Source organism: Gadus macrocephalus, chromosome 22, assembly GCF_031168955.1.
Source record: "Gadus macrocephalus chromosome 22, ASM3116895v1".
NCBI lineage: Eukaryota > Metazoa > Chordata > Actinopteri > Gadiformes > Gadidae > Gadus > Gadus macrocephalus.
In genome coordinates, this window is record NC_082403.1 from 13,011,523 (window position 1) to 13,034,441 (window position 22,919).

General features: G+C 41.9%; 2 protein-coding genes across 2 annotated transcripts; both read right to left on the reverse strand.

Annotated features, from left to right (window-relative positions):
• Positions 1-1,585: 1,585 nt before the first annotated feature.
• On the reverse strand, positions 1,586-11,433 carry grinaa (glutamate receptor, ionotropic, N-methyl D-aspartate-associated protein 1a (glutamate binding)). Its single transcript, XM_060044330.1, has 7 exons — positions 11,268-11,433; positions 5,729-6,144; positions 4,841-4,953; positions 4,454-4,654; positions 4,128-4,256; positions 3,652-3,795; positions 1,586-3,313 (listed from the first exon to the last, which is right to left on the reverse strand). Exons 2-7 carry the CDS (start codon positions 6,105-6,107, stop codon positions 3,164-3,166), a joined length of 1,116 nt encoding a protein of 371 aa, XP_059900313.1. The 5' UTR covers positions 6,108-6,144; positions 11,268-11,433; the 3' UTR covers positions 1,586-3,163.
• A 145-nt stretch (positions 11,434-11,578) lies between these two features.
• mapk15 (mitogen-activated protein kinase 15) lies at positions 11,579-21,511 on the reverse strand. Its single transcript, XM_060044329.1, has 14 exons — positions 20,896-21,511; positions 19,596-19,694; positions 18,869-18,898; positions 18,182-18,272; positions 17,534-17,664; positions 16,406-16,569; positions 15,876-16,015; positions 15,718-15,775; positions 15,241-15,378; positions 13,776-13,881; positions 13,185-13,581; positions 12,892-13,019; positions 12,565-12,720; positions 11,579-12,375 (listed from the first exon to the last, which is right to left on the reverse strand). The coding sequence occupies exons 1-14, from the start codon at positions 20,983-20,985 to the stop codon at positions 12,196-12,198; spliced, it is 1,908 nt and encodes a 635-aa protein (XP_059900312.1). The 5' UTR covers positions 20,986-21,511; the 3' UTR covers positions 11,579-12,195.
• Between the last annotated feature and the right edge of the window lie 1,408 nt (positions 21,512-22,919).

Sequence of the window (22,919 nt, forward strand, 5' to 3'; positions counted from 1 at the left end):
ACTCCCCGAGATGACTCTGACCATGTAGTGCGCCCTGATGTAGACGATGCCCAACGTTGCTATTTTGGAAAATAAAAGAATCGTGCGTGCCCCCAGGCCATCGGGCTACCATGTTCAGGATTGACATTCTGGCATCGCAAATAATCGGAACATTAACTGAATGGTAGCTTTTGCGGTTGATGTACGCGTAATCATTAATATATGGTTCATACGCACATGGGTACAATCAACCGCACCAATCACATTTGGAAACCTAGCAATAGCATACAAATCCCGTTTGATTCCAGTTTGCTGATCGTTATTATATGGGAATTTAATATAACGTTCGGAGAGGGACATTATAGCTGCAACTGCTGGCATGGTTCGGCTAATACTTGGCTGGGAAATAGCAGACCTGTCCCCGATCTCCCGCTGCAAGATCCCGGTGGCCAAAAATCCCAAGGTAGAGCAAACCTGCACAGGTATTGCGTTTGATCGCCTAGTTTCTTGCCTTAACTGTGGCTCCAAAGCATTGCATAGCTCCATCAGGAGATGCCTTGGGAGACGAAAACGACTCAAGAGCCATTCATCGCCCAACTTAAAAAAATCGGCGCGGTCTCGAAAAACTCTCTCGTCTGTGCGTTGAGGTCCTTAACAGAGCCAGATCTGCCATCGCTGAGACACGACCACCTATTTGGCAAAGCTCCTGTTAATATAGACAGCTGAATAAACATTTCACCTGTCACATTCTAATTATTTTCATAGCAATACTGTTTTTAATTAGGCCTGACTTGATTGTAATTGTTTGAACGGCTGGGCTAATTCCAATTTATTTAGTAATTAATACAGATGTTGAACATGGGCTACTTGTGCTGCACTATTCATCATTGAAATACCCGTATGTTGCGCCAAAAAAACTTGCGTACACGAGCTCAGACCTGACGTGAGATTTCATCGCAGCCTGCGCTCACGTTCAAATTAATAAATGCCAAGCTCAACGTTGAAATGAGCGTACGTCCATTTTACGCACGTTTTCTGTCGTACGCTCGTTTGATAAATGAGGGCCATTGTGACTTGAAGTATGAACTGTTTTCATTGTGCTTGGACCACTTTGGTGGTTTAAATGGTCATTTCAATCACTCGTATTACTGCAATACCTTACTGCGTCCGTATCTCTGCCTATGTACACAAATATATTGTATTTGTGTACAGCACTTTGGTCAACTACTGTTGTTTTAAATGTGCTATATAAATAAACTTGACTTGACTTGACTATGGCCTATAGCCTACTTATATTGGATCGCCTGGTCCTCTGCCAATGCTACCGCGACAACAGCTTTCCGGGTGGCGTCCATGTTTTCCTCCAACGACCGAGCGAAATAATAAAACGCTTGAAGTGTGGGCGTGGCATCAGATCCGAGATCCGAGTCGGTTCGCAGAGAATACCTTTTTATTATTATTATTATTATTATTATTATTACTAGCAATAATATACCTATATAAACCTTATAAAAACGTAAGTCACGCAAAGAAACAGATGCACACGTTAACATATTATAATGTTTCAGCATAAAAAGAAAACCAAAAAGAGCATACATGAGACGTATGATTGTTTGTCTTTTAATGTAAAGCAAACAGCATTGTAGAGGAATACAATTTAAGTTCTGTTGCAAATATACAGACCCTACCAAGCTCCAAAGTACTATACACGTCAAAGCACTAAGAAGTTTTATATACACACGATTGGAAACACAAGTTAAAAATATACAGGCCTCTCAGCAATAATTCTCAAATACGATTCCCCTTCCAAAATAATCATAAATGTGCATTAGCACGTGCAAATATGATGAAAGGTTCATGCAACAGCTAGAAAAAACCCAAGACTTTTTAAAATAAATCTTTATTATACCATTCATGTTAAGAATTAAGCATACTTATTCTCAATGATCAATATCTTTTAGCCATTCAATTTTAAATATTGACATGCTTAACTCCACAGGTCTTAAAATGACCTAACATTTGTAGAAACAAACTCTTCAAAATTGGGCAATTAGTTTCATTTTGCTGAGGTTATTCTTCCAGTGAATATCTCTTTCTTCTATCTCAATAAATAGTTGTTAAGAGTAATTCCAACATATCCTTCAATTAGGTTTTTGAATTGACAAGTGACCTATATATGCACTAGGCTGGTATTAATATCAATACTTCCGATATTTCACATTACTTGTAAGGGAAAATTACAGCACTCCATTTTACTATACAATTTAACACCAAATAAGTTAGCAAGGAAGAGCAAACAATATATTAAAAATAATTTATAAAAACAGCCTAGTCTAATTATATTTAAAGGAATGAACTTTCAAGCGACACACTTATCTTCTCTGGAAGGACATGTGTACTGTGACAAAATGTGTGTGAATAAAGACATCAAAAACTAAACTTCCTCCTTTAACTTCCTGATGAGTTCTGTCTCTTTACTAGGTGAAGACAAGTTGCGGTCTCAGAATGCAAGCTGCCAAGCACCATAAGCCTTGAGACTCATTCAGCAGAAAACCGTGTTAGGGACATTGGCATCATATAGTTACACAGTTGGACTATTTACAGCTACCTAACAAGCAGACTAGGAAAGGCAAGCCCCGGGAGAATCGAGACAATCAGAACACAATTTCAGATGTGTTTAACATTGCCATGCACTAACTTTACCTTAACGGGATTAATTTGGGAAGATGTATCTTTAGCAATAGCTCCTTTCCAGTCAAGGCTAGTGTGCATGGGATTCTCTCCAACTGCAGTGCCACACACACACACACACACACACATTATATATACACACACACACATATACAGGGTGTGTGTGTGTGTGTGTGTGTGTGTGTGTGTGTGTGTGTGTGTGTGTGTATATCGAAGTTCCCTAGTTGTATTAATAAAACAGGAGACAGCTAGTGGTACAGCAGGTATCATAGTGGCCTGTTACATTTGTCAGGTATTACTGCTTTTACATCTGCATTCATAAAAGGCTGCATAAGCCCAATATATCAGCTTCAAGGTGTGAAAATAAATGTGGAGAAAACCGACAAAACATACAACAAACAGGTGTTAAAGAGATCGGGCATAATAGCGTCATTCACTGTTGCGGAAACCCACTTTCCCACTTCCTTCAGATATTCCCACTAATTGGGCACTCTCAATCACGGGAGCGTCCCACGATAGCCAGGATGTAGAGGAAGATGTTGATGATGTCTGTGTAAAGGTTGAGGGCTGCGAAAATGTACTCCTCTGGGCTCAGAGCCATCTTCTTATTACCTAGAAGCAGCTGGGTGTCCACAGCCAGGAACTGTGGCAGAAAATGTTACGTTAGTGAAAGTGGAAGAGATCTTTTATGTATCCAAAACCGTTGAAAAAAAAAAACAGAGACATGAAATGACATTGTATTACTGTGCGTTCACACCAAACGCGACGGGGAGACAGGATCCCATACAAAGTGAACGTATAGACGCGGATCGGGCGAATTCTTTGCGAGAGAAAACCGTTTTGATTTGTCGCGCCACACTTTTCGCGAACGGGCGACAAATTTCGCGTTTGGTGTGAACGCACAGTTAGGGTTTCAGCTCCCTTGAAACACAGTGAAGCACTGGTGGATAACGCAGCACCATAAATGAGGAGGACACTCACGCAGGTGAACAGAAGGGCCCCCAAGGATGCATAGACGATGTCAAGGATCCTGTTGCGAATGAAGATGCAGAGGAAGGAGAAGACCAGCAGAACTATCAGGCAGACAAAGAGCACGCCGCGGCAGGAAGTGAAGTCATACTTGCTCTGTGGTGGGGAAAGGGTTAGAGAAGAGAGAGAAAAACAGAATGTCTTTAGTTAACAGTTAGCCCGGATTAGGGGGCAAAGATGGCTACTAACAGATCCAAATGAACATGTTTTCCAAAAGTTTGCGTGAGTGAATGACTCTGTGAGCAGAGAATGATTTGGAGACTTCTCTGCAGCTTCTGCGAGTTTGGTTGCATCAAAATCACACGCAACTTTTAAGATTAAACTGTTAAACATAGATTGCATCTTAATTAACAGAACTATAAAATAAATCAATGACCCCATCCTTGTCGCTTCGGATCCCATCTTTACATGGCTCTTTGTCTACTGACCTGCAGTGAGAAGACGACCACCGTGAAGCAGACCACAGCAGTGATGCCCACAGCCATGATCACGGTGTCCGTGTTGTAGAAGCTTGCGATCATGCCCACCATGTACGACAGGCTAAGGGTCAAGATGGACTGGAAAAGAGAAGGAGAATGTCAGGAACAAAACGCTTTCTAAAGTTCTTTATGCAAAAATGTATAGACCTGTATTAGAGGTTTAAAGCGAAAGGACAATCATTTTTTGATCCTACATTTACATCAGCAATTCGTTGAGAACCCTGCTCTAACAAAGCCATATACACACACAGCCTTCCACAGAGTCAGGGACCTACCAGCGCGACCAGGTTCCAGGGGTGCTTGCGGCGGAAGTCTCCGCAGCAGCTGAGCACGATGAGAGACACGACGAAAACGGCGTACGACGCATAGTACGTCCAGGGGTTGTGGCGAACAAACAGCTTAGCTTCGTCGACGAAGGTGAATACGGCCACAAAGGAGAATGTGACCGTCAGCTGCACTGTGAGGACCATAAAGACCTGGCAGAGATGGAGACAGGGGGAACCAGCAGGATTAAAGGCAGGTTCTGAAGCTCTTCCCTTCATTGCATATGTGCATTTGCATGATTTAACGAGGGCAGCATGTTAGTAATTAATCACAAGTGATCACTTTGATAGGGAATTGGCTTGGGGCTCATAAGAGAAAAACAGCAATCATTATCATACCTTGCGGATGAAAGCTTGACGGATGGTCTTGTCCTCAAAGCCAGAGTTGGTGAAGTCTTCATTGTCGTAGTATGATGGGGGCACATCCCCGTAGACAGGGACTCCCATTGGTCCTGAAGACAAAGAGCAAAACCAATAGCAGATAAATCAAAATGCACACACACACACACACACACACACACACACACACACACACACACACACACACACACACACACACACACGGAAAGTTCTTTTTAAGTTACAAGTTACGTTTTGAATACATTTGCCGGCAGGACGGGTGCTATTTATCCCGTGATAAATCTGGCGCTATTGCAGAGGACGGATCTTCCCCAAATAAGCACAGACATGATAAAAATAGTTATGTTATTACATATTTTTCAGAAAAACAAAACAAAAAAATATCTAAATACTGAATTGAGCATAACAATAATGTTTTCTTAACCATTGCCTTGTTTTAGGAGATATTTTTCGAGAAAAGACCTGTTATCTAATAATAAAAATAATAATAATAATAATTCATTATATTTATGTAGCGCTTTTCAATGACCCAAAGACGCTTACAGAAGGGGGGGACCTTACTCACCACCACCAGTGTGTAGCACCCACTTGGGTGATGCACGGCAGCCAATCTGCGCTAGAACGCCCACCACACACCAGCTTGAGGTGGAGAGTGAGGGAATTGATGAGTCAGCCAATTGTACAGGAGGATTATTAGGGGGGGCCAGATTGAATGAGCCTGGTTGGGCCAGGACACCGGGGAAACCCCTACTCTTTGCGATAAGTGTCCTGGGATCTTTTATGACCACAGTGAGTCAGGACCTCTTCTTGTCGACAATATCTAACCAAATTGTCGACAAGAAGACCTACGGAAGGCCGTCTACTTACCACCCGAGTGAGTGAGCGGCTGTTGGGGGCTGTTCTGGTACGGTAGGGAAGAGCCCTCTGCGTAGGGCACCTGGGCATCTGGGACAAACCCAGGGCCTGGCTGTGGGTAGCCTTGTGGCGCGTAGCCGGCCTGTGGGTAACCAGGCTGCCCGTAGCCGGGCTGTGGGTAATCAGGCTGCCCGTAGCCGGCCTGTGGGTAACCAGGCTGCCCCTGGATGGGGTATCCCAGCTGCCCAGCTGCTGGAGGAAAGGCTCCGGTAGGTGCCTGGTTGTAATTGGGAGGGGGCATGCCAAAGCCAGGCTGGGGGGGCCCGTAGACGTCGTGGTGGAGTGGGTTGGTCACCCCCATGCCGGGGTAGCCACTCTTATCCTGGGACATGATGTAGTGGTACGCTAACTTGTCTCGGGCTGGTTATCTGTGCGAACGAGGAAAAATAGGGCACAGGAGGGATTAGGGGCTTTTTATTCTTTGTTACAAAACAACCAGTCTCTCCACACCTTGCGCTGTGGCTGCAAATTAGAAGAAACAATATACAGACGTTACTGATTCGTTACCAAACTGTTTTACTATTTAATTTAGACCAGAAAATAACCATCTATTGGATTACCAAATAACCAAACAGATGATTTTCTCTACTTAAAATGTAATAAATAACAATAATAAATAACAAAGCTCTTCATATACTTCAAGCACACATTTACACAGCTAAAGATGAAATGCCTCCATTTAATAGGAGATGGATTTATTTTGCTCTTTAGCCATTCCTAACCTTGAATGGAAACAGTGAGCCGTTATCGAAAGATAAAAAAAAATGAATGCATACATTCTACCACCACACATGTATCTCATCTTCCACTTATACAAATATAAACCCTTTCTGACAAGCACTACAGGACAGTGTAGTAAAAGGAAGACCTAAATGAACTCTGGCAGGTTGCCATGGGGCCAGATTGTGCTTAGTTAACCAAATGCATTATTGATTTGCCTCGTTTTTCTGGTCATACACTCATAAGATCACTTGGCCGCTAGCGTCCTACTGGGCTTCCCCTTACAAAGATGAACAAATTAATTGTAATCTGATTCTATGGTGAGCTTTCAAAACAGGAACCAGCTGTGCACGACGGCTTGTTGATATGTTGCTGGTGTTCTTCTGATGGTAAGGGAGTCTGTCTGAACCAATTCTTCAAGATACTCTTACTTTTTATATTTGGATACATAAGGCTCCCAATGAACTCCTTATCTGGTGGTAAAATGGTGGAGAACACACAGCCACATGTGAGGCTTCAAAGTGCTTCAGAAATGGGTCACGTCACAGATGCGCACTCATGTTTTGATACAGTTAGCAGGTGGTAGAGAAGGAGAGCGAATCACTACATATAATCACTGAAGCTCAAATGAAGAGCTGAAGCAAACAGAATGACTGGTTTATGATGGTTTGCCAAATGATATGAAAACTTCACTGAGTGAATCAATTTATCAGCATTGATGGGTGCTCAATCGACAGGCTGAAGTGCAGAAAACCGCCATACAAAGGATGATTATGTCACTACAGATTGAAATAGCACTTTTACCTCTCTCATGCTCTGCTTTAGTAGGTCACACTGAATGAAAGTGTAATGATTATGTAACAATCCTCTAAATCTGCAATGGGTGAACGGTTCCAAAATAGGTCTCTAGTAAACCATCTCTCCCATGGAAATCACCATGACAAAACAGCTAAGGATGATAACTGGCCAGCACAGCAACACTAGTCCCAAATAGTCAGACTCAGCAGCATATACACTTTATCTTTATCGGTTCTCAAAAACATCAGATAGGTCCTCCGAGGAGACAGAACCCTTCCTGCTATCCTAGCAACAATAGTTTAACAAGGAGGAACTCTGCACAAGCAGTAGAGCAACAATTTTGCCCTTTGTCTAGATCATGTATTTCTCCATCAAAGGATCGGTCAGGGATATTCATTTGCAAAGTTCAAGATGTGGGAAATGTCTAAAGTGTTTAAAGCCTAGAGAGCCTAACTGTATGTTCAAACCAAAAGCTCTAAAGTGTTTAGAATAAGCTACACCAAAATGATGTAGCTTATTCTCCCTTTGTAAAGGTTTTTAGGTTAAATAAATGTTTCTACTGGCTGTAGCCTAATGGTATCTAACCTTCTATGCTGCTGTTGCATCAGTGCCCACTTAATCTCTAGCCATTTATTTGGATATAAAAATAAGTGACAAAGCGAAAGTAAGTTGATCATTTCTCTACAAGGCCTGGATTCATCTTATCTATTTCCCACATGCACCAGTCTGTGATCAGCCCCTGAGACTAAAGGGGCCGATTAACCCTAACCCTATGAGTGAATCAGGTGACTTTAAAACCATGTGAGCAACAGAAAATAATTAGACTCATCATGATTGTCATGGTAGCAAGGTTTGAAGAAGAGCAACTTCAACCCACTGTCAGACAGAGAGAGAATATCATTTGCGTGATCTCAACAGTAAGGGGTCCAGTTTTGGAAGCAATAGTAATAATGCTGCTTCAAACACTTAAGACGTCATCATTTCTCTACATTACCCAGAATTACCCACACTACCCCTTTTCAACATCATGAGGCAACATTCTGTAAATGATATACATATAAATGTGAATCAAACGCATTAGAGCGATTATAACAATGTATAACAGGCTTGATTATTAATATTAATTTATTAATTCTGTGAGCTAGGTGAACACTTGGGGTAGAAAATTCGACAGTCCCTTTGTGACAATGGTCGGGGGTTTTAGATAGCTGGTGACACCGCTGGGAGAGGTAGCCTGGCAAAGCTAACTTTAGCTTACCCAGTGGTGCATTCTCTATAACACTCAATGGCAGTTTTTCCGTGCTGGATTTCGATCCTCCTTCAACCCCTTGCTTTCGGGGGAAAAACACAAAGTCTACCAGGCTTTAAGTTTGAGCCTTTTTCCTGCTAGGAAGAAGGCAAAAATGTATGTCTTTCTAGCCATAGGAGGATCAAAAAAATGTAATATGCAGAGTCCAGTTGCTGCTACAGCGATTTGAAGAAATACACTCCTAATTAATCCCATAGTAACTTTGTCTCTGTGTGACATAGTAGCATCTAGATAAATCAAGTTCAGCCACAGCAAAGTGAAATATACAAACAATAAAACACGACCTTGGGTGCGTTGTACATCACCAATAGCAATTTATATGTTTAGGCTGTAATATTCCTTCAATGGTTGACTTGCTATATGCCCTAATTGTATACACTAGTTGCAAAACCCACTCAGTCAGGTCAGGAGATAAATCACAACAGCTCAGCCTCCTCATATTTTGACAACATTTATTTTTTCCTCTGAATACAGTGAGCGCCTAGTCGGTGGACACTATAACATATACTATGATAACAATCATATAAAATAGACATGCATACTTAAAGAGAGACATCTCATGGTTGATACCAAAATTAAACCCTTTGGCAGTGTTTTCACTTCTATAGTAGAAGCACATCGATGCCGCCATTGCCAGAGATTGAACTGCAGTCACAGCCAATATTTATCACAAAAATGGCTCACATACAAAATCATTTGAATAGATAATAGCTCCCAATTTTTTCAAGAAAGTCTCTGTGCTGCTTATGGGTGGGACAAACAAATAGGCTTTATAAACAAGAACAACAATGTCAAAACAGGCATCCAAGCTATCGCTAGTGTCTGGACATCAGATACTGCCTCAGAACTGTAACCAAAAACTCCTGATTTGGATTGGGAAAGCAATCTCTAGAAAAGAAGAGCAGAAAAAACAGCATGTGTCATAGCTTGTCCCTTTCCTCACTAGATGTGAAGAGCTGGACATGAGCTGATTGGAATCCATTGCTCAATACATTGATGCCTTTATACAAGACCGTAGTAAAAGGTCAAGGTGGTTTTAAGGCTGCGTGCGTTGTTGTTATTCTAATGTCACAGGACCAAGAGCTCTTAGTTGGCTGGTGTTGTTGTTGCAACGCTATGTTTTAAATGCAAATATTGTCTATTTCTACTCCTTCTGGCTAAGCCTTCGACACAACATGTTAGCAGAGACATCTCTGCTTCGCCCAGAAGACTTGTTCTTGATCCTCCATGCCACCATAATTTATTATAAAGCAAGAAGTAATTCACAGACTCTGTATCATCAGACTCTGTATAAGCAACAGTATTATAAACATAGGTCAAATGTGAAAGAACATAACACCCTCCATGTGATTATTAAATAATCAGATATGTATACAATATCAAATGGATACTAAGGGGCATCTCTCTGGTCGTAGCATTGGACCAATCTTAACATGGGGCCTTAGAACATGGTACTCTTAACTTTTTTTGGCCAGCGACTGCGGCAGTCTGGCAGAACCCAGACCCCGTACTGGCAGGTCAGCAGCCATGTCCCAACGACGAGACAACCCGTCTCAGCCCACAGGCGGCCACAACAAAAAAACAAGTTAGCTAGGATCACCTTACCACAGCGCGCAGTACAGATACAGGATGACCATGGCTTGGTTACTAGCGTATGTGCAGTATCCACATTGGTTTCAGCTTATTGACAGCCGAAACATTCAGTCTAGTAAAGAGATCTTTCAATTCATTAGTGAAGAATATATCAGTATAGCAGAGCCAGATGGAATGGATAGATTACACTAGGCAGACTTTATTTTTTGGGGGGGGGTCCACTACACTCACGTTATGATATATTGTAAACAAGGAACAAACAAGTGACTTATAACTATTATTATATAATGCTCATGAATGTCGTAAGGTTCAACATGACATTTTTGTTGATAGATAAAGTATAGCCCTATATGATACAATCAATTGATATGCATTTTTACTTATGATTTGAATGTTTCTTTACTTATTCGGTGATTCGATAAATTTAAATCATGCTTAAATCATGCTACATTTGCAGTGTGGTCAGTTCAACTGCAACCCTTTTTTTGAATAGCACACAAAAAAGGCCCATAATAAACTGTTGCCTAACCAGGTCCCCGTCCATTCTAGCACACCTGCTAGGCCTCTGCGGTGAGAGATATATCTGGACTGGTTAACATCAATATCCGGCCTGATATATTTCGAAACAGAAACAACAGCGAGTGAGACAGAAAATGGATGCACAAATACATTTGGCAAAAGATATGGGTCTTGTTATGATTGATATTGAGCCCCCCATACCGCACCCCGCAGCCCCCAGCCACCCAGGGACGGACCGACGCTAGCAATTCGCTCGGTTTAGACAAGAACAAAGACATAGATGCCCAATTGACTTTTTGAAACGTTGTGTCAATACTAACACACGGATAATAGCTACTTCTTCCAACAAATTTGTTATAGATCACCTTCTATTTTGCTAAATAGCTTGATAACTCATTGACAGGCAACCCCGTTATGCGTTGCTAACCAACCCAGTGTGAAGCCCAACGGCGTCGCCTGTGTCGCAAAGAAGCTTGTTTTATAACGAGTCATTCCCTTCAGCAATCATTCTATAAAACAAGGTGTTTACTCATACACAACCGAGATGCTTACCGTTTACTTCCGCAGTTCGTCGACCGTGCCAATTTCTTATAAACACATATATTTATTAATAAAGTAGCCGCCGAAATATGGTTGCGCACAGGAATGGCGAGCGCTGCAGATCGGAGGAGTGGGTCAGGAGCTGCGCGTAACCCCTGACGTCACCTCAAAATGTTGTCACGTGGTTTATGGGAATCTCCGAAGTCTTTTACCAGTAAATTAAACACATTAATTAAATAGCCGTCCTTCACAATGACGCAGCTTTTTTTTTTTTTTCCTGTCTAGAGTATAATACATACAAAACAAACGGCATGCCGAAGTAGAGCGGCAGACTAACTCTTAAAGAGCTCATTTATTTAAAGAAAATCAAATGCATAATATCAATATGAATAAAAAGGCACAATACTCTTTATGCAATCATTTATAAAATGTTGAAATGGAATAAGTTTGATTGGTTTATTAAAATAAAGTGTGCGGGTGCACCTTACATTGTGCAATATGTAACATCTTCATGAACTACCAAAATATAATTTTCATTAAAACGTTCTTTTAATTCCAAATAATATAAATTAAACTAGAAAATGTGCATAATGATATTTTTGGAGAACATAGACACTCGGGTTTAGATATATTTTTTTAAACAAAATATTTTCAAAGTCTTACAAAATGACACTGATTTCACGAATACGCCAGTACAAGGCCACAAAACGAGGAAACGCGTTGCATTCTACGTAAACTACAGCTCACCAGGCTTTTGCACAGAAATATGTCCAGGGATCTAGCATTAAAATATAACATTCTCTCTCTTTAATTTACTTATTACAGAGTTAGATCGGGTCACTTGTGTGAATGATGAAACGTTGCATAAGTGCCCGCCCCCCCTGTGGTAAATGGGTTCTGGGTACTTCTGGCAGCAATGTGCTTTGGGTGGACGTGTTCCTTAAGGACGGCTCCGTAGCAGGTTGTCCAGCTGGGTCTTGTTGATGGTGCCGTACGCCTGGGAGTAGCTGCCCAGCTTGGCCCGGGGGTCTCCGGCGCCCGACACGTTGGAGGTGGTCTGGAAGACCTTCTTGCTGAACCGATGGGCTGGCCGGGCCTCCCGCGCCTGGGAACGCTGGTTCTGGAGGGAACACGGGGAAACAAATATATAATTTGAAGAAGGACAATAAGCGAAGAACTAAAGAAAATTGTTTTTCTGGTATTCATTAAAGACGATAAACAGCGCGCACAAAAAAACGGTTTTCTATATGTTTTACAGAGGACTGCAGTTACTGAATATTAAGAACACCCAGTCCAGAGGTTAACGGACCAGTCGCGCCGTGGTGACACATAACCCCGAGTGGGCGGTGGGGGGCTCCTCCCGGCGGACCAGAGGGTTGTTCTGCGCCTGGGTCAGGGCCAGGGAGAAGGAGCGTGTGTGGGCCGCCGGCGCGGGCCCACCCTGCTGGAGGTTCAGCTCGGTCATCTGGGGCCAGAGAGAAGGGATGGAACAGACTCAGGGAAACCACCTGATTTAAAAAGGGACAATTATGTATAGCTTCTGAATTACGGTTATCAAAAGGTGATTAGAAAGGGGATTCAAATTGAAGGAAGGATATATAACATAAATGAAGACCCAAAGGATGCCGCTCCTTACTGTGATGGCGTTGGGGCTCTCTGATGAGGCGGCGTTGTCAGTGCCGGGCTGGTGTGAAGGGTTCCTGCTGGTGGCCCCTGGGGAGCGGTAGAAGTGGGGAGGGCCTCCTGGACTCTTTACAAAACCATCTGAGCCAGGAACAACCAATCAGACCAAAGGGGCTCAGAAGGCGTCACTATGTTCTATGCATTAAAGCTATCAATTATAAATGAATACTGATACTAAGTACTCCAAAAATACAGGCTGGCATGCATCATAAATGCACATGCATGCCTGTTTGGATTGATACGTACTAGGCGCATGCGTGATGGGGTTGTATGTGAGCTGCCTCGTCTCCTGGGCAGATGTTGGACTCGCCTGCGGGGCCGTCTGCTGGAGAGCTACATGTGGCGCTCTGGGTTCGGGGACTTCGGATTGCGCCGGCACATCGCTCGCACCGTCCCCATTTCCGTCGAGACTTCTCTCCTCCGGGCCGCTGTGTCCCTCTCCGTCGATGGCGACCGGCTCCTTTTCTCCCTTCTCCTCGGCCGCTGGGTTTGTCTCAGTGGGGTTGGCTTTGACCCCAGCGCCAACGGTGGCGCCCAGGGCTGAGCCGGCCCCCGCTCCTGCTGTGCCCGAGCTGGTGGTCTCTATCTGCTTGGGCTGGGTCGGTTTGGGAAGCCAGCGAGTGGTCCTTCTCTCCAAAATCATCTTTTATTGCAAAGCAAAAGAGTGACATTTCAAAAGAGGGTTGCCAAGGGTTGTGACATTCGCAAAAAAAAGGAACATGGCAACGATGTCAAACACAACACATAAGTGGGTGTGACATCTGCCCTTGTATAGGTCCTACTGTTAACACCACATCTCCATCAATGTCTCAAGAGCTTCTGCAGTGTGGTCCATACCTCGTACAGCTTGTTGCGATATTGGACCACAGATAGTTGCGTGTCGTCCCCCACCGACAGCACCACACTGTAGCCCAGCGCCGGCTCCTTGAGCGGGTTATGGAACCTTCCAGAAAGAGAAAACAACTTTTAAGAAAACAACGTTTCAGGAACTCTGGAGAATAATAACTTAATCACAAAAAACCTTGAATGATATTTATAGTGTGAGGAGAAGAGAGAAGAGAAAATAAGGGTACTATATTGTATAAACCTTGACCTAGAGATAACTCACTTCCTCTCTCCAACTGGGAGATGTTAAGGTAGATGACATTTGCATTGCCATTGTAGCCACAAAGTCTTATACTAAGGCCATGCAAATCGGCTGACTTCTATGTTGTGTCGATTCCTTTAACTGTCTTGCAGCCTTGCTTGCAGACTTGCAGACACATATCCACTTCACACACAGTGTATTGCAGTTTAACTTGGCCTCGCCTGCCATGGCTGACATCAGCCAGGAGGACCAATCCTAAGCTCTCCACGTTGGTCACTCCCACTCACCTTTGTTACCATTTTATTAACTACCCACAATGCAAAGGTTTCCCTATAAGAATCTTGTTCACCCATTGTCTCACTGAATGGATCCTTGGTCAATTTGCTGGCTGTATCTTCCCATGATCATGCTCCAAAATTAAATCAAATATTTGCTGGCCGAAGTCTCCTAAAAATAAGTTATTCTTCATCACCTACACTGTAACACTCTGATGTAAATTTACAGCAGAACTCTAACAGTAATCTACTGTATTTAGGTTATAGTACAATGCTGTGAAACACAGTGCATTGTGGGAGTCGTGGGAATCGTTCAAGCTTTTTATCGGCTAATGTCAAAATTGACATAAAGAATATTGCCGCCCATTCGATTAAACTCATATGGTGAGATAAGGGTTGGTTAGCTAATATTTAATTTAGGCGAGTGCTGCAAACATCACTCAACTATTGCTATGCTCTGGCTTTATTTTATTTTCTTTCTTTCTTATTCTCTATACATTTGGTACTACTTAAAATGTTCACGTATAGACTCTATTCCGCTTTTTAATGTTCATATTAGCTTTTTCTCTCTCTCTCTGTCACTCTCTCTATACTGTATATATTATTCTTTTTCCTATTTTTTTGCCGTTTATATGGCTAGAGGCTAGCTGCTTCTTACATATCTGGTTTACTTCTGGTAGAAGCTAAGCGATATGTCATAGCAAAGACTCCAACGGTCCAAGCCTTATCATTTTGCTGCTAGTACATTACTGTAATATTACAGCGGCATGCAGTATGTTGAGATACAGCCATACTACTGTTAATAAACAGTATCTTACCGGCAAAAGTACAATCTTTAATTTTATAATACTGAGGTATAGCTATAAAGCTACTGGGAAGCAACTGTCTGCACACACAGAAAGCTAGGCTGGGTACCAACCCTTCCCTCCAGCTCCGTTACCTGGCCACGTAGGGGTGTTGGAGGGCCTGCTCGGCGGTGAGCCTCTTGTCAGGGTTGAACACCAGCAGGCGCTGGACCAGATCCAGGGCGTCGGAGGGCACGGCGGGCTGGAGGAGCTCTTCCAAAGGCACCTGGGGTCTGAAGGAGCACGTGAGGATGCCAGCGAAGGGACACATTTTAGGATTCAGAAGGCGTTAATTACTGGACAAAATGAGGGAAAACGCACTATAATATGATGTTGATATGGTAAAAGAAATTATAACATGTATGTTAACACTAGTTATCACAATAAGGGTACATTAATTAACCATCAGTGAACAGGAATTCACGCAGATATAAGCATTAACAAACTATGCTTATTATATATAATAATGCTTATTATATAGCATTAACTAATGCATTTACTAATGTTCATTAACAGTGCTACACACACACGTATAAATATATATATATGCATGATATAATTAAACTGCTCACTTTAGCAGCATTCTCTGGATGACACTGGCACCATACTCAGACTTAATGGATTGAATGTCTGGAAGGGAAATATCATAGTACCAGTCAACTGAGGAACCGAATCAACTACTCACAGATCAATGGTTGGATTATTCACAGACACAAAGCAGATTGTGTACCCTCTGGGCTAGGATGAGCAATGGCACTGAGGATCTTCTCTATCTGGTTGATGGAAGACGTGCCGGGGAACAGAGCCTTCCCCAGCAGCATCTCCCCCAGGATGCAGCCTATGCTCCACATATCGATCCCTTTGGTGTACCTAAGACAGGAACACAGCGATTAACACTTGGAACTGTTTCTATCCATCCACCACACCTTGCTCAAGTCTGCATCAAAAAGGACTGATCAACTGTCATAGGACTTCGGGTCAGGATAGCGTAGTTGTCTTGTGTGTTTTGCCCCAAGAACAAAAGGGGCTGGGTTCGATCCCCAATCATTGTACCAATAGGCACAATGTTTAATGCCTGCTCCTAAATGACATCACCAAAACTACAATTTCAGTTTAAGTTGCCTTCGAGAAAAAGTCAACAATATTAGGATCATTATGTTTTATTGTTGGATGTATACAATATGTTCTTGAATCTCCAACAGTAGGTGTGCATAAGCAGGGAGGATTCCTCAAAAAGGATATCAGACAGGTTCTCAGCACCTTGGGGAGCCCAGCAGGATCTCAGGGGCCCGGTACCACCGCGTCGCCACGTATTCAGTCAGGGTCGGGTTCCCAGCATCCTCCTGGATCTGGCACAGCGACCTGGCCAGTCCAAAGTCACACAGCTTCACCGAACAGTCGGTGTCCAGCAAAATGTTGGAGGGCTGTGGGACAGAGACACAGGGGACAATACTTTAACTGATTTGACCATCCAAAAGTGAAGCCGCGGGATATGAACTGGTATAGGTCTTGTTGTTCAAATAAGATACAAACTAATTCAAAGGTCTCCAGGTAAGAAAGAGTAATGGCAACCGAATAAACACACTGAATGCACTGAAAGAATGAATGCAAGGTTCTCGAGCCAACTTGCGAGGCCAAGTCAGCAGCGCTTCCACCGATTGGCTGAACTCCAGGACTGCAGAGTTTTAATGTCACTGAAACTGTAGAGCTCTTATAGGCTCCATCTGCTGATCCAAATGGTTGCAATTTACTCCAGCTGAGCTGGATAATATGAACTACATGATTTTCTTACCTATAACGCAAAGTAGGAGTTAATGTATAAATTAGTGCTGTCAAGCGATTAAAATATTATTAGATAAGATAAAGTATTCATTAAAGACGATAAACAGCGATAAACAGATAAAGATAGCATTAATGTCACAGTTAACTCACGATTAATCGCGAGTAATGGCGATTAATCGCAATTTTTTTTCTATGCTAAATATCCCTTGATTTCTTTGTCCCATTATTTTTTCGCATTTTAATGCTCTTATCAACATGGAGAAGTGCATCGGCTTGCCTTGTGCAAATGTTTTCTTATTGATAACAACATTGGCATATACTGATCAAAACAGGACGATGCAAAAAAAAGCATATAGTGCAATTAAACGATGAACATACAAACATACTGCCTTGAACATAGCAGTCAGGCTACTGCTTCTTTATTTTGAGCCAAAGAAAAAAAATTAAAAATAATAATATATATATTTTTTGTACAAAATAAAAAAAATTGTTAATCGCGCGATTAAAAAATGAACGCTGTTAAAATGTTTGCGTTAACGCCGTTAATAACGCGTTTAACTGACAGCACTAGTATAAATATAACTCCATTTCATTTGAGCAGCGTACCTTCTGGTCCCTGTGGATGACGTTTCCTGAGTGGAGGTACTTGGTGGCTTTGAGGAGCTGATACATGACGTAGCGCTTATGGACATCCTTCAATAGGCTTCCTTTCTTTATCACTGCATGTAGATCAGTGTCTAGTTGAAAACAAAAACAGTCATGTAAATGTTTCATAGTCAGTATAGCAGCGTGAGAAGCAACCTAGCTGTTTCCTTTTTCTGGAACCATAACAAAAAACATACTTTGACTATGAATGTACTGACTGACTGGAGTTTGGTTTGAGGCCTTTTGATAACCAAAGGTGATCCATGGCCATTAATTGGCCAAAAGTATGCTAAAGCCTGAATACCCGAGAAGAGCAGAGAAAGAGCTGGAATCCAACCTGGTGGTTGTTGCGCCACAACGAGGTAAATTGCATTGCAGGGCGAAAGTTTAAAATGCTGCGAGTCAGCATTTGGCACCATAGACTGTCAGATAAGGCTGCATCCTCAACCCAGTGTGTTTTCCCTGCAAATAGTCAATTTTGGTTCCTCTTTGCCTTTTTTTCACAAAAAGGCACTGACTCATTCATTCGTGCACAAACTCTTCTGGCTGTCATTCATAATAGTAAAACAAAATACAGATATTTCCTGACTTTGAGGGAAATAAACCCACCCATGTGCTCGAAGATTAGGTAGATGTCCTTGTCGTTCTGTGCTCGGATGACATTGATAAGCTTGATGATGTTTGCGTGGTCTCCAAACTCCTGCAAACCAGAAATATTGTGGCTTAGTGCTTGAACACACACACACACACACACACACACACACACACACACACACACACACACACACACACACACACACACACACACACACACACACACACACACACACACACACACAGTTAATTTGACCCTTTTGAGGGTACAAAGGTTTAGTAGGCAAAAGGGAATGTTTTAGGATTAGTTGCATAATGCTTATATGTTGTTGGGTTATAAAATAAATCTTGCTGACATAGATGTTGGATACTGAAAAGGCGGAGGGCAAAGTAGTGTGTGTTTGTGTGCGTGTTTGTGTGCATGTTTATGTGTATGTGTGTGCGCGTGTGTGTGTGTGTGTGTGTGTGTGTGTGTGTGTGTGTGTGTGTGTGTGTGTGTGTGTGTGTGTGTGTGTGTGTGTGTGTGTAATAGAGTTACAATGAGAGAGCGAGAGAGACAGAGATGACAGTTACCAAATTGTACATACTAAACTGCAACTACAACTAATTACACACAACCAACCGATGTTGGACTTTTGATACGATTGAGTCTTTTTATAAATATTTCATCCATCATTCAAGATTCTCTTCTATTTTTCTTACCTGGAGGAACATGATTTCTCTGAATGTACGCTACAAAAAAAGCATAATAAACATTGTTGAATATCATCAAAAACATAAAAGTAATCTCTCTGCTATAACATATTTACACACTATAACACATTATTGTAAGCCTAGCATATTTATCTTAATAGGGTTATGGTTATATTGCTTAATACAAAAGTCGTGCATAGTAATTGTGTGAAGAGACTGTTAAAAAGACTACAATTCACAGGCATGTCTACTTCATTGGTTAGTTCATGTTTGACCATACTAGGGTTAAGACAGTACACAACGGTAAACACAGAAGCCAGGCTTTATCAGCTCAGAAAATAGAACCAGACAACTCTCTGCTCTGGCCAACGTAGAGCTAGGAAAACAAGCCCCATCTCCCCAGTTCACTCTTGTACATTCAATGAGGAATGGAGGCAGACAGGTTTGGCACAGCTGGCCACTTGCACACAGTCCCAACAAAGAACCGCCCAGCTATAGAAGGTTGGCCGTGTTGGTTGGGGGGGTGTGCAAGCACCTTTAGAGATAGAGACAAGATGACGTAAGAGGGTGCTACGTAGGTTAGGGAGATGCCATATCTAAAACATCTGTTAATTGTCCCTTTATGTACACATGCATGCACGCACGCAAAAACGCATGCACACACACAAACAACAACAATATGGGAATATTCCAATATTAGTCTAACTGTATCACAAAAATTAACAGGTAAGAACACCTGGGCGTCCGTTCTGTTTCTGAAGGCGTCAAATATCTTCTTCACAGCAACAACCTCCCCAGTCTGTCTGTCTACAGCCTTCCACACGATGCCGTAGGCCTGTGTGAGAGAGGTTGAATAGGTGTTTTCATTGAGTTTGAAATCCACCAGGGAACAACACATGTTAATAACATAACCCTATGTGCCCACAGGATTGTAAGCATGTTACAATGAATGCATTTTTCAAATAGAATAGACTGTTATTAATAAGCAATGTCCTATGTCAGCATGAATTATAGGGAAGAGTTAGGAAACCTTGGTTCCAATATTTGCGTGGGATTTCCCATAAGGATGCCACACGTCACTCTGCTTGTTTGAATGGTGAGTGTTTGGTAATTCTTTAAATGTGTTGTTTTACAGCTTACTGTATATATGTACTGTAGGGGCTGCATATCTAACAGGCTTTTGGTGTGTTAATTGGGAAGTATTTATGCTCACAAAAAAAACTTAGATTGTTTATCATTACCACGGCAACAAGTTATGCATAGTTAGAATACAAATCCCATTCATTCAGTCATGGCTGTTACTATGCTCGTCTCAACCCATGCTACCTTTCGAGAAATAGAAACATATTCCTGCCTTACATGCTGGGGCAGACTCCAGCACCAATTAGAGAGTAGTCTTCTTTTTTTTTTTTTTTTACAAATTCAAACAATGAATCCTTCTTAATCGGTTCATGTTAAGCCTGTGTAGAACACACACTAAGTAAGACCAGTTACATTGCCTCCAGCAGCAAACAGGTCTGATTATGTTCTTGCATGACCTAAGAGTGCTGCTTCAGGTGAGGCTTGTTAAGTCCACATGACGTGGCATGTGCGGGCGAACACCTGATTATTAGCCCAACAATTGTTGACAGCCAGCGGGTGACTTCTGTGTCTCTGTGGACTGCTCACGGAAAACATGTAATGGTTTATCGCATGCTTATCGTGAGACACAACAAGTGAGAGTGAGAAACATACTTCGTAAACATAACACTGGGCTTGAGACTGCGATCACAGTGCAACACAAATCGATAGTAAGGAATTTGACATAAGATTGATAGTGTACGTGGGCATTATAATGAAAAATAATAATATTCATGGTTCATACATTATGGAGTATATTATGTCACTGACTCAATGTAACTTAAGCCGATTCTGTTCATTTAATCATCCGACTGTTAAGGGCAGTTTGTTTTACTATTGGGCTTTTTAAAGTAAAATGTATCAGTCGCAAAATTATTATTAATTGTAATGCTAAGTAAAAGTTATATTTCACTTACCCCTTTTCCAAGCCTCCTTTTGATTTCATATTTCAGGGAAATATGTTCCTCCACCTCCGATATGGTAATTCCTGCACCTTTATTGCTCATTTTGAGGTGTTTGAGGATGCGTTTAGTTTAAAAAAGAAAATGCTAATGCTTAACTTCTCGCATTATCCCCTAAAAAAATATATCAAAAGCGTTGGTTTTTCCTTAGAGCAGATGACAAGTGGTCGCAACTTGGACTGTAGGTTGTCGATGCAGCATTAGCTAGCTGTCAGAAGTGAATTCCCATGTTTGTCAAGTTACCACACTGAATAACAGAGTGGTGTCCCGTCATTGATTCCAGATGGGTTTGAATTGGCCACCGTGCACCGACATCAGGTCCACTGTTGACTCCAGAGTAGCTGCTGTCGCGTCAGGTCCCGAATCACCAGCCAGTATCGAGCGATCGAAGCCAAGTTACATTGCACTTAGATGACCAGAATTAACCCCAATATTGCATCTGAAAATGAGCAATACATTAGAGTTGCGGTGGTCAGTGTAAGCCTCACTGAGAGTTTGGATATTCTGCTCCTGTTAACCGCTGGATACTGAAAGTCGAATTAACGGAGCGTTTTGTGATTCTTTGTCGTCCTGGCGACAACTATGCAGCTGACTGTCACGCCCCTTCTTAAAGGAAGAGGTCCAACGAGCCATCACTCATTACTCACACTCACATTACTCATATTTGCATAGCATTACCCAAATGATATATGCATGCATAGATACAGAATATACAATATAAATATAACCTATATAGACATATCTATCTATATCTATATATATCTATATCTATATCTATATCTATATATATATATATATATAAAAAAAAAAAGATAAAGATAGACTTTATTGTCATTGTACAGTCACCTATACAACGAAATTGGGAGTGCCAACTGAAGGTGCATTACACATACAAAATAAATAAATAAATAAATAAACAAATAAATAAATAAACAAGCAATTTCAGTTAAAAAATTGTAAAAAAAACAAAAAAAAGACAGAAATAAGAAAAACATTTGGGACAAGACAAGGACAGGTGATGTCAGAATAAATATAAAGGCCGTAAGCATATTGCACTATATAGAAAGTGAGGAATCTGTGTTTCAAGTTTTATGAGTGTTAAGTGTCCTGATTGCCCAAGGAAAGAAGCTTTTGTTCAGTCTGTACCTCCTACCAGAGGGCAGTAGGCTGAGCAGGTGGTCACAGATGATCTTTCTTGATCTTGAGATGCATCGTGAGCTGGCAATGTCATCCAAGGAGGGCAAAGGAGAGCCAATAGTTTTTCAGCTGACCTTATCACCCTCTGCAGCCTTTTCCTGTCAGCCACTGTACAGCCAGCATACCACATGGAGAAGGCCAGCACACTCTCGATGGTGGAGCGGTAAAAGGTCACCAGCAGCTTCTCCTCCAGTTTGTTTCTCTTGAGTACCCTCAGGAAGTGGAGTCGTTGTTGGGCCTTCCTCACCACCGCTGATGTGTTAGCTGACCAGGATATGTCCTCAGAGATGTGAGTTCCCAGGAACTTGAAGGTGGAGACTCTCTCCACAGTCACCATGTATGTGGAGAGGGGCGGGGTCAGCTCTGTGACGCCTGAATTCCATTATAACCTCCTTTGTTTTTATTGTGTTAAGGGTCAGGTTGTTTGCAGCACACCACTCCACCAGCCGCTGCACCTCATCCCTATAGGCCGACTCGTCTCCTCCGGTTATGAGCCCCACCACAGTCGTATCATCCGCGAATTTGACTATTGTGTTGGTGGGGTGGGTGGGAGTACAGTCATATATATATATATATATATATATATACACACATGCATACATTGAGATATATATGTTATTGTTGTAAGTCGCTTTAGATAAAAGTGTCTAAGTGCCCTAAATGTAAAATCTGTATATATACATAGATATAAATATATAGAGGGTTATAAGATGTTACATTTTACCCTACCCGCAATGACATCTGAACAATACAATCTCAAATTACAAATATAATATTTTTCC